At 59.3% G+C, this 11,868-nt stretch overlaps 2 protein-coding genes across 2 annotated transcripts; one reads left to right on the top strand and one right to left on the bottom strand.

Moving 5' to 3' along the window:
- Positions 1-1,271: 1,271 nt before the first annotated feature.
- Positions 1,272-3,348, top strand: KVR01_000999 (uncharacterized protein; the record flags this gene model as incomplete). Its single annotated transcript, XM_044792118.1, has 2 exons — positions 1,272-1,297; positions 1,911-3,348. The coding sequence occupies 2 exons, from the start codon at positions 1,272-1,274 to the stop codon at positions 3,346-3,348; spliced, it is 1,464 nt and encodes a 487-aa protein (XP_044650948.1).
- Positions 3,349-4,309: 961 nt separating this feature from the next.
- Positions 4,310-5,257, bottom strand: KVR01_000508 (TATA-binding protein; the record flags this gene model as incomplete). Its single annotated transcript, XM_044788688.1, has 4 exons — positions 4,310-4,593; positions 4,657-4,812; positions 4,868-4,947; positions 5,013-5,257. 4 exons carry the CDS (start codon positions 5,255-5,257, stop codon positions 4,310-4,312), a joined length of 765 nt encoding a protein of 254 aa, XP_044650457.1.
- Positions 5,258-11,868: the final 6,611 nt, after the last annotated feature.

The following is an 11,868-nucleotide window of genomic DNA, read 5'->3' as shown; positions in this document are numbered from 1 at the left end:
TCTGCTATGCTCCAAGGCATGCCATGCCCCCTTTGCTCAAGCCAGCTCCTTATAAAAGGAAAACCTTTGGCAGTTCAACAAGACCAAGAAAAGGTGCCTAGGTAGGTACTTATGTACGTTCATGTCCGTACGTGGGAGTACCAGACTGGGAGTGCTGGTCCCTGACCTCATGTTTTCTTCCCGTGAGCGCTCTGCGAAATCCAGCAATCCATCTTGACTCAATCATACAACCTTGAAGCCTGCTGTGCTCGAGTCTCAGCCGAGAGGTGGGGCTTGGGTGCGAGGCACCAACAACTCCCCAGCGGAGGACCATCCTCTCCTACACGAGCACACGCCGAGGAGTGATGTGACGGGCGAGTCGCCCTGGAGCATACCTCAGCGCCGAGTTCCTAGATTGTTTGTGCACCGGCCAGCATCTTTTCGAACCGCATCACATACACCAAGTCAATTGAGAGACGGAGCACGTCTCTTGCCACTATCTCCTATAAATGAAGAGCTCCCTGCATTTCGAACCCACAGCCGACAATCGTCTATATCTTCATCTGTAGCCGCCAGCATACAAACAGAGCCCGCCGGGGATTTCCCAGATGTCGACCAACGAAACCGTTCCTCCTGGAGGAAGAACCCCTTCTCCCGGAGGGTGCACGGACCACCCCACAGGCTCCAAGGGATGGAGGCTTACAGCAAACAACGCCGTTTCATCCTCCAAGGGTTAGGGGCGAGAAAGAAGCAAGCAACCCGCAGACAAAGGCCATGAAAAGGGAGCGCAGAGGTCCTTCTATACTGTGGTACACCATTGGCCTTTCTGCCCCGCTGGACATGGCCATGTCCCGACTGCCAGCCCCGTCTGGTGACTGACCGACCTTGCTCTCTTTCCCAGTCAGCATCCGTGGCGACGACCAGGGCCATGCCTCGCGACTTGCTGACCACGGCCGGGCCTCTCTCATGACGCCCCAGCAAGAGCTCGGTCAGAGTGCATGACTCAATGCTCGAGTCTCGACTGAATGGCACTGCAATGTCAGCTCGAGAATCGTCACTGCACACAGTCAGTGTACCGACCCCCGTCTGCCGCCCGCGCAAATCATCAGGCCATGACTGGCCCGGTGGGCATGGGCGGGGAGTGGCCTCATCGTGGGGCAGCCCAAGCAAGCAAGCTGCGCGATTGAGCAGGCAGGCCAGGCAGGCCTGGCAGGGAAAGCCGAGCAGAGCAGTCTGAGTCGAACCAGAGCACGCATGGCATTTTCCTCAGCTGCCCGGCTCCGACCCCGGCCATGGAATTTGCACGCTACCATAAAGTGTGCAGCAGACACACACAACTTTTTTCCCGCCGTCTTGAGGCATTGGGACTAATTTGAACAAGATCACATACTCGGAGATACTCTGATATCTGTTTCACCGACTCCACGGCCAGAGCCCGCCTCCCATACCATACCAGGACGCATTCCAGCGCTGAGACAGGACAATTTGGGACCTCTGGTGAAACAGGCCGCCCGGTGATCAGCCAGACCGAGCCAGAATCCTGACGGTCGTGTGTCACTCACGCCAACAACAAACGAGCCAGGCACTACCGACGTGAATAGCAACACGACTGCACGACTGACTCCAAGCCTCTTCGAGCCACTGCCACTGCCAGCAGCCCGCCAGGCCCGCACGGCACACGCATTGGTCTGGGCTGGCTCTGGCCCTGGCTGACATTGAGCCAATTGGTCTCTGCCCCCTTACAGCCGAGATAATGTCAGCCCCGAGCTTCTTTCCCTCCATCCCCCTTCCACATCCCCCCCAATCCCATCCCCCTTCCACAGCTTTGACCTCTCTCTTCTCCCTCCTCACTTCATCCTCAACCACCCTTCCTCCTGTCATGTTAATCCTCCCACAAATTAACCGTTCTAACTCTCTCCCTCCCCCTCCAGGCCTTCTCCATCCCCCTTAGCCACCAACGACAATGGCGGCCCCCTGCCCTCGAGCATCCTCATTGTGGGCGCGGGCGTCTTCGGCCTGAGCACCGCCCTCTCCCTGGCCCGCAACCCGTCCGTCCCGAAATCAACAACCATCACCGTCCTCGACCGCTCCCCCCAGCCGGGCGTCTTCCCCAGCCGCGACGCCTCCTCCATCGACACCTCGCGCATCATCCGCGCCGACTACGCCGACCCGGCCTACGCGGCCCTCGCCGCCGAGGCCCAGGAGGAGTGGCGCCGCCCGGGAGGGTGCGGCGCCGACGGCCGCTACAGCGAGTGCGGGCTCATCATCACCACCGATGACGACCCCGCCACGAACCCCAAGAACTACGCCCGCTCCTCGTGGGACAACGTCCGCGCCCTCGCCGCCGCCGACCCGGCCCTCCGCGGCAAGATCCAGGAGCTGCCCGACCCGGCCGCCATCGCCGCCGCCTACGGCACCGGCGGCGGCGGCAGCGGGCGGTGGGGGTACATCAACCGCAACTCCGGGTGGGCCGACGCCGAGCGGTGCATGGACTGGCTGCACGCGCAGGCCCGCGCCACGGGGCGCGTCACCTTCGTCAACGGCACCGCCGCGTCCCTCATCTGCAGCACGTACAACAGGCGCACGCCCGAGGTCCGCGGCGTGAGGCTCGCCGACGGCTCCGAGCTGCAGGCGGGCCTGACGGTCCTCGCGGCGGGCGCGTGGACCCCCTCCCTCGTGGACCTGGGCGGGCGCGCCGTGGCGACGGGCCAGGTGGTCGCGTACGTCGACCTCACGCCGTCCGAGCAGGCGTCCCTCGAGGGCATCCCGACGCTGCTGAACCTGAGCACGGGGTACTTCATCATCACGCCCGCCGGCGGGACGCTCAAGGTGGCGCGGCACTCGTACGGGTACCTGAACCCGACCCCGACCCCTGCGTCGGCGGGGGGCATGATGTCCGCCCCGTCGACCCACCTCACCAGCCCGCCGACGACCTCGATCCCCGAGTCCGACAGGGCCGCCCTCCGCGCCGCCATGTGCGAGCTGGTCCCCTCCCTCCCGGCGCTGCGCACGCGGCCCTTCCGCGAGACGCGCCTCTGCTGGTACACCGACACGGTCGACGGCGATTTCATAATCGACTACCACCCGGACTACCGCGGCCTGTTCCTGGCCACCGGCGGCAGCGGCCACGGGTTCAAGTTCCTCCCCGTGATCGGGGACCGCATCGCGCAGACCATGCTGGGCGACTGCCCCGCGGCGTTCCGGGGCAAGTGGGCGTTCCGCAAGGACGGGTCGGAGCGCGCGGCCAGCTGGGACAAGGTCGTCACCGCGGATGGGAGCCGGGGCGGCGTGCCTGGGTTGGTCCTGGGCGAGGAGATGGCGAGGAAGGGGCAGAGGGTGGATCAGGGGACGAGGACGTCACGGCTTTGATTTTTACGAGAGGGCGAATGAACGAATATATGTCACAGGTACGTGCGGCAAATCGAGCAAGACTTTTTGAGTGCAACTGTTGAGGCATTGACCATGAGTAGCTTATCTATCATCGGCTAACCAGACGCCCAGGAGACCAGAAGCGGGGGGGTGTAAGAACTCATAGAGTATGAGTGCTAGCCGCCGACGAGGCATGTAGGCCAAGTCTGAGGTCCCACAAGGACGTGCTGTCGAAAGCCCAGAGCGGACAGACGTTCAGTAAAAAGTGCCAAACTCATGTACTTGGCAGTCCCATTGAAGGGCTCCAAAAAGCCAGCAAAAAACAGCGCGCTCAAATCCGTGGCCTCCCTCCCGCTCGGGGGGAGTGGCCACGACGCTGATCAAAAAACTTAATCTCCTTTTCCTCATCCACACACACGCAGATGTGAGAGCTTGTCATCGGGTAACCTTTTACCGAATACCGAATGGGTGACGACTGGTGTACGCTCTCCCAACTCCCCCGAACTGCTCTGCTCGTAAACACCATGAGCAACTCAACTCCGCTGCGACCGTTCCAGGACCGCATCATAATTATGTTACTTCCGCGTTTTTGCGCGCTGATTTCTCTTCTCGGCGCGCGCGCACCCCGATCGAGGGGCGCGATCTATCGTCTTCGAAGTGTAGTGAAAATGGGGGTGGGGGAATAGGTGGGCCAATTTTTGTTGTTTTTTTTCCGTCGCAGTCCTCATAGTGTAGTCCGGGCCGACTGTAACCATCCTTGTCGTAACGCCGATGCAATGCTGTAGCAGAAAAAGCAGAAGTGAAAAACTGTGGTACAGCAGACAGACCAGATGTCGTGCCGGCTCGGGGGGCGAGAGCGCGGCAGCCGGGTGCCTGTCTGGGGTATGCGTCGTGAAAATCATAAAAGCGCGTAATCTTACAGTTGAAGAGGCGGTTTGGTAGGTTGTAGGTGTGAGGGGGTTTAGACCTTGCGGAAATCTTGCAAGACAGGGTAGATGAGCTCAAAGGCGTGGTAGATCTCGTCGCGGACCTTGGCACCAGTGAGAACGATCTTGCCGCTCACGAAGATCAAGAGCACGATCTTCGGCTTGACCATACGGTAGATCAGGCCGGGGAACAGCTCGGGCTCGTAGGAGCTGAAATTGTGATGGCGAGAAGCAAGACCCTCGAGACGGATGGGGAACTTGATGTCGCAGGATCCGACAATGTTCTGGATCTTGAAATCCGTGAACTTGGCGTTGAAGCCTATTGCAGGTGGATTAGCGACGTGACCTCTTTGCTATCAGGGATGCGCAGATAATGCCTTACCGAGCTTCTGGATGATCCGGGCATACTTGCGGCTGGCAAGCTTGGAGTCATCCTCAGACTTGGCACCAGTGACGACCATCTTGCCAGAGGCGAAGATCAGGGCGGTCGTCTTGGGCTCACGAATACGCATGATGACAGCGGCGAATCGCTTGGGATCTGTTCAACAGGGTGAGTAATCCGGTTGGAGCATAGAGACTCCGGATATACTCACTGTACTCAGCGTTGCGAGCATGAAGAGCGATGGTCTTCAGATCCAGACGGCAGTCCAGGTTGACAGTTGCCACGATGTTCCTTTAGGAATGCAGCATGAGCATCTTTGAGATCACGCACAGTCTGATCACGCGGACATAGCTTACTGAAGAGTTGGTGTCAAGCCGCTGCCAGTCTGCTGCGCACCAGGGGTGGCAGCAGGAGTGGCGGGCGCAACAACACTGCCGTTCGCAAGTGGGGATCCAGCGGGAGCACCGTTCGCGGGGGCCTTGAGACCAGCGTCGCCAGGAGGCGTCAACTCGTTGTGGCCGGTTGGGAAGGACAGAGAGCCAGGAGACATGAAGTTCTTGGCCTGGTTGGCATTGCCAGGGTGGGTCTGGATAGCCTCCATGGTTGCGATATTTGACTCTGTCGACGTAATGAGACGATGGGACAAGAGACTGGAGCAGATCTAATGGTAGATGCTATGTTAGTACAAAGAGTGGACCAAATCGATGTTGCGCGTGAGCATGTGTATGTCAATGTGGGCGCAAGAAACATGGCAGGGTTTTTATGGGTCGAGAGGCAAATGGAGCTATCGCCTCCCTTCCATTAACTACGGTGGTGGCAAGTGCAACTCCCCAGGAAAAAAACGGGGCAGGCAGGCTGTGTTGGCGGGGTGACTGGGTGACTCGGAGAACAGCAACATTGCAGTTGCAGTCCCGTTCATCCCCCACAGGGCAAAAAGGGTTCCCTCACAACGGTCCTCAGGGAAGACACAGTGACGTACCAATTGCGGGAGAAGAACAAGTCAATGTCTCCCCTACAGCGACTGCTCACGACAAGGACAACGGCGGACACGAGGTGCACGGCGGCGGGCGGATTCTTCGAAGTCGGTACTGTCCACGGGACTGCGTCTGCGGGTAGCGATGCGATGCGGTGCAAGGCGCTTGATAGCTTCGTCGGTCGAGTGTTATCGGGAGATGACTTGACTTGACGGCGACGAAGATTGCGATGCGATGCGACGCGACGCGACGGTGCAGGTGAGCGGTGTGTGTGACGTAATACCGACGACTCGAATCGCTTGCGCGCGACTTGTTTTCAGGTACGGAAATGAGGATTTTCTATTCTCTTGCTTTCTTTCTCCGGTCTTCTCTTTCTCAAGTGACAGGTAACACTGTGCACTGTCCAACAGGTCCTGGGGCCTAGCCTCGGGGATCTCGAGGTAAGAGAGAGAAGAGAGGTGTGAAGGGAGGAAGGGCGAGCCTTAATAGGTCGGCAGGGCAACAAAGGTCGACCTGTAGATGGAGGGAGTCCTTTATGAAAAAAAGAGGACGGGGGGTGGTGCGCACACACACAAGGCGCGACCAGGGATAGGGTAAGAGAAAAGAGGCGAGTGATTGGCGATGGACCACGGTTGCGATGAGCTCGCAAGTTGCTTGTGCGCTGACAGTCGAGGTCGGTTTGGCGGAGGGACCAGGTTGAGGCTCTCGACGATGGCAGGTAGCAGTGTGTGTAGGTGGTGGCTCTGGTGTGGAGTGAGAAAAAAAGTTGGTTGGAGGCCAAACGTTAATGTAGGGATACGTAGGGCCGGTCGGGACTTCCGCTCCAAAAGGATGAGCGATCGGGCGGTGTTGGGGGGTGCTGGCCTCTTTATAGAAGCAGCTGTGGCAACCTCAGGCAGGAAATGCAGCTGTGGCACCCGGATTTCACAGTTTTTCGGCTGTCAGTAGTGCCACCCTGGCCAGAGGCTGCACCCAATCAAGCGCCGTCGCTGGGCCGGCATAAGTGGGCCGCTTCCTGATGGGCACGAATTGCATTGGCATCATCCCTGCGCAGCTGGTGAACTTGCGTGCCGCCCCACTCCTTCCAGCCATGTACCGGTACCTCCATGATAGCCTGCTTCTGCCACTCTGCCACTTGACTTGCTCTCCAGTGGCCCAGCAACACGCAACCCCAGCAGGAGCCAGCCAACCAGCCAACTAGCAGTAGCAGGCAGCTCGTCAACGAACCAACCAACCAACCAACCAACCGATCAACCAACCAGCCAGCCAGTCACTCATTCATCAACCTCGCATCGTTGGCTCGCATCAAATGACGGTCCAGTCTAAAAGTAGTAGCGCTCAGCATCAGTGCTTTCTGTCGCTCCCAGCCATCGCCGCCAAAAGTCGTCATCCCTCATCCCGTCTCGTCTCCCCCCGTTCTCCCCTACTCCGTACTGCCGTTCACTCTGCCCGCATTCATTGGCCTGCAGAACCCATCACAACTCTGAAACAATGGCACCCTTCTCAACCCCCCTAAATTTCATGCCTCGTCCTTCCAGCCGGGCAGCTAGGGCAGTCAGCCCGACAATGTGCATACACATGCCACACCAAGCTAACAACCCAGACATTATCCAACATCCCTTCTCCTGATCTAAAATCCACTCGTCTCAAACCACTCCGTCGGGAGAAGCTGTCACGATGCATCGCACATGCCGTCGCCACCATCAGAATGCAGCAGCATCACGCATCAATCACCCCACGAAACCAGAAGCGGGTGAGAAAGGGACACCAGAGACATGACAGTTAGGGGTAGCAAATGCGGTCGACTGCCGTCTGCGTCTCCGTCTGCGTCTCCGTCTCCGTCTCTCTCATACGGATTGGGCCTCATTTCGTTGCAACAGCCGAACGCGAGACAGCCACGCCAGAACGACCGAGCAAAAAGACCACCGACCGAGTAACAACCGATCGAGTACACGAGACGCAACCATCTTTCCCTTCAACCCGACAGTCATCTCCCGTCGGCTCACCCATATGACAAGTTGTCAACGAGGCTGAGTGCCTGCTTGCTGCCTGGCAGTCAGTCAGGCCGTCAGGCAGGGTCTGCTGTGTGATGTCCGCCGATGCGACAGGCAGGCTCACTTGTCCTCACAGAAGATGCAGACTCCATTCCCGATCCCCAAGCGTCGCCCACGAATCGGCCCTTTCAACTCGGCGACCGAATCATGAAAGTCGGCATGAGAAGCATATACATTCCCGTCACATGCACTCACCACCAGGCCATTCGAATTCGCGACCCATAATTTTGCATCGCATTACTACAACAGTGTTGAGCTCAAATCAACGGGGCCTGCAGGGCTGGCTGGCTGGCTGGCAGTCACCACCATGCTGAATGAAATCCAGTCACCAGCTGCTAGGCAGGCTCCATCCAGGCTGCAGGCTGCGGGCGGGCTCCAAGCACCAGGCTCCAGGCTCTGGGCTCAAGTCTCCCTGTCTCCCTCGTCCATGCGACGCTACCGCCTTCGTTCATGCACAAACCCCCGTTGGCTGGCACCCCCGGAGATAAGCTTCTGTCTCCCTTGTCCTGGTCCTGATTCGCTGATCTGCGCCGCCTCGGGGCCTGTTGCCCAATTCGAGTGAGAGATGCTGTCCACAGTCTTGCGGCCTGAGGCATCCGCCGTCCGGCAATCCCAATCTTATTCTGGGCCTCCTCTCGCTGAAAACCTGCTCACTATTGTTTCCCCTGCCACCTTCCCAGCGTCGCGTTGGCTTATTTCTCGCAATCCAATTTCAATAAGCACCGCGACCATCCAACCTCGCTTCCAGACTAACGACATTCAAACCGTCGACTGGCACTCCCGACAATGCTGCATCTTCATTTTGTCAATGTCGATATCATCACCAGACGCCCCAGCGCCTGTGAGATGGTGAACAAAAGAACAAGACATCGACGACGACAAGACAGTCTCATCATGACGTCCCGCCAGCATCACGGAGGGGGTGCGTGAGCCACAGGTGAGTTGATCCTCCTAGCCCAAACTTGGAACACGACCTGCCATCCCTTCGCCTCCCCGAGGCACCGACGGGCGGCGCAGCGCTCCTGGGCCCCCAGTGCGTTTTTGCCTCTGTCGAGGGCCCCTGGGGCTGGGGCCCAGCTGGCAAGGCAGGGAGGGCGCACAGAGCCCCAGATTTAACAGCCTGCATCCGAGTTAGTGGCTTCAACCGGCCCAGGCTTTGGGCCTATGGAGCGAGGGAGCGTCGTATGCACACAGAGGGTGTGTGTGGGTGGCCCAGTCTGACATGTACCGGTACGCGCCCAGCCCCAGAGCCAGCCCGGCCGGCCGCGACCAGCCAGGAATTTTTTTCCTTTTCGCGCCTGTGTATCCCTCCCTCCACCACTGCGACAGCGCCGTCCGCAAATGATGCCTGGGATGGACCGTGCCCCCCTTTTTTTTCTTCTTCTCACGCGCACGCTCACGAGCCAACTCGGACGGACTGGCCAACCAGCGACGGCGCCGGCCCAGCCTTGTCCACCCTTCTGGGAAATGAGTCATTCCAGGTTGTTTGTTGCAACCGGCCTCCGTCACGCAATCGTTTACTTTCGTGTGATGCACCATCCCGCCAACCCGCTCACAGCCCCGGCACCTTCAAATATAAGCAACAATGCGCTGCTTTTGTTGCCGTGCGCCTGCGACATGGGCAGCAGACCAGAGACGCAGAAGGGCCCGTAGACCATACCGCATCGCGTGGCATGTTCAGGAGTTTGATGCTCTCCTTTCTTCTCATGCTGCGGTGATCCGTGTTTCGGCACGGCTCTCACAGCACGGAGCACTCCGTCTTGGGGTGTGGGGCGTTCCGTAACGACCTCGGGATGATGACGGTGACGATGATGATGATTGTGGTTGTTGGTGCTGGGGGACCGAGGAGACCGGTTCTGGCTCAGGCCCCATGCCCCACAGGCACCCCTCCATCCCTCCCCCTTGGTAGCGACAGTAGTGCGGATGGGGGGGCCTGGCAACTGGCACCCAGGGCACCTGGGCACTGGCAACTGGGAGGGGGAAATGGTGCGCTGCACATGCAACTCCCAAACTACCAAGAGCAGCTCCTTGCGCCGGTCCCGTCTCACCCTCGTGCATCCCTGTCCGACGCTTATCGCCTGCATCTGATTCCTCTGTTCCTCTGCCTCCTTCTCGGGGCCTGCAGAGGGCCCAATTTCCGACTGTTGCACCAACGCCCATTCCTTCGCTCGAACCAATGAGAGGGCGTCGCTGACCGTGGAAGACGGTTGGACGGTCTTGTGTCTCCTCTGCTTGGCGCCTGCAATCAATCAGATCTATCGCCCGTCCTACCTGGATGCGGCACCCAGTCTGACATGTAGAAAAAAGGGAAATGGGGAGATGCTTGTAAGATGTCACCCCCTATTTTTCTGTTTGGTCGTCACCGTACCAACGGTTGCGATTTGCCCAGACCGAGCTTGCATCCGAGGTGTCAAAGAGCCGCGTGGCTGGCTCTACAGAGTACCGTGGGCCTGCTCAGGCTGCTATGCACCATGCCATGCTGCACCCCACGTCTAATCGCTCGCGCAGGTTTCGCGCTCTGTTCGCGACAGCGACAGGGGAGATGAGTGAACGGAAAAGAATCAGACCGGCAGTCAAGGTTGCATGCATGCTGCACGGGGAACGCCGACCGTATACTCGGGCCGCCTGGAACTTTACTCAAAATCTGTTTCTCGCAACCCGTCCAGGCAGCCAGGGCCGTCCTGCTGACCGAGACAACGAGACAACCAGACAGCATGGACCCAGCCCCAAGGGCAAGTCCCGGGGAGCGGACCTCAGAGTTCACGTTTGCCTGGTAAGCTGGATGCTTGCCAGGTGCGTGTCCCCTGCTTGCGGCAGAATCCTGAACTCTTTTTACCTGGTGCGGTGTGGTCGGGGCGAGTCAGTTGAGCCTCAACATCAAGGGCTGCCCATGGCCTGCTCGCTTATCATGTTCGTTCGCAGCCTCGGGTATGAATTCCCCAATCGTATACCCGGGGTGGTAGTTCTATTGGACCCCCAGTCAGGCCCCCTACCGATGGGGAGGGCCGTTGAATCGGGGGCCCGATGGCACGGCCTCTTCTCCAGATCGGCCAACAAGCGGAAGGCCGCGAGAATTGCCCGTCTGTGCAAGTGTGCCTAGGAAGGAAGAGGCAATCGGGCCACAGTGGCCTCATCGTGGGTGTGCGTGTTAAGCTTACATACACACACACACACGATCAAGAGAGGCCGGCCGTGGTCGGGTCTTGCCTGGCCATGCCTAAGGTCTCGACTGCCTGCCCCGTCTCCTACCAGTACCATACTGCACACACACACCATATGTCCAAACCACGCAGCCGACGGCGCATTGCTATCGTGAACAGTGCGCCGCGTGACAGAAGTTGGGACGACGGGAAGTGGCGGCCTTGCGGCTGACACGCTGCGGGGGACGCGCGTACCAAGGGGTGGGTTCCCGCCCATCAAACGCGAGGCTGATACACCGTCCCGTCCTTGCTTTCCACCTTACTACCTAGGTAGCCTGACCCCGTCCAGCCAGTTATCTCATCGCCACGGTTTAGCCCACAGACCAAACCAACCAACCAAGCCTGCTGACCCCCGCGGCCTTGGCCGCCGCTGGTAGCCTCGCGCTCGCTCTCGTGTCTGGGTGCCTGGCCCGCCGGCTCACGTTCCAAGGCTTGCAGGCGTGCTGTGGCGTGCGCAGAAGCCTTGGCCACTACTGCAGATTATCTGACCAATGGTCTTGGTCGTGTTCGACGTCAGTACCCGATCGCGCTTGTTGGGGGGTCAAGTGACCAGCCGACTGACTGCTCTGCTGACATGTCCCGTCCGTGCCCATCCTCACGTATGTACTTTTGGTTTCCGCGCTTGTCGTGCACGCCGCTGCCGAGGCTATTGCTGCTTTTCTGTTTCCGTTGGTCGGTCGGTCGGTCGGGCCTTGATGGCTCGTCGGGTAATGACCGCATCAGGCTGGTGTCTCTACCCGCTGCCCCGCGAGGCTGGCCGTGCGCTCTGTACTCCATGTTGATGCCCGAGGCAGCAAGCAGCCTACTGTGTATGCATTAATCGACTGGTCAGCTGACCACTACTACTACTACATACGAAAGGGCCCACCAACCCAACCAACCACACATCATCCCACGCGCAAGGCTGGGCCTACCCTAAATTTTTAGGAGGGAGGCAGCGTAGATACCTAGGTACACTACTCGCAAGTCCAGTGCTGCCCGCCC

The sequence above is a fragment of the Diaporthe batatas genome (genome assembly GCF_019321695.1).
Source record: "Diaporthe batatas strain CRI 302-4 chromosome Unknown Contig00001, whole genome shotgun sequence".
Classification (NCBI taxonomy): Eukaryota; Fungi; Ascomycota; class Sordariomycetes; order Diaporthales; family Diaporthaceae; genus Diaporthe; species Diaporthe batatas.
This window is presented reverse-complemented; position numbering and strand designations above follow the sequence as displayed.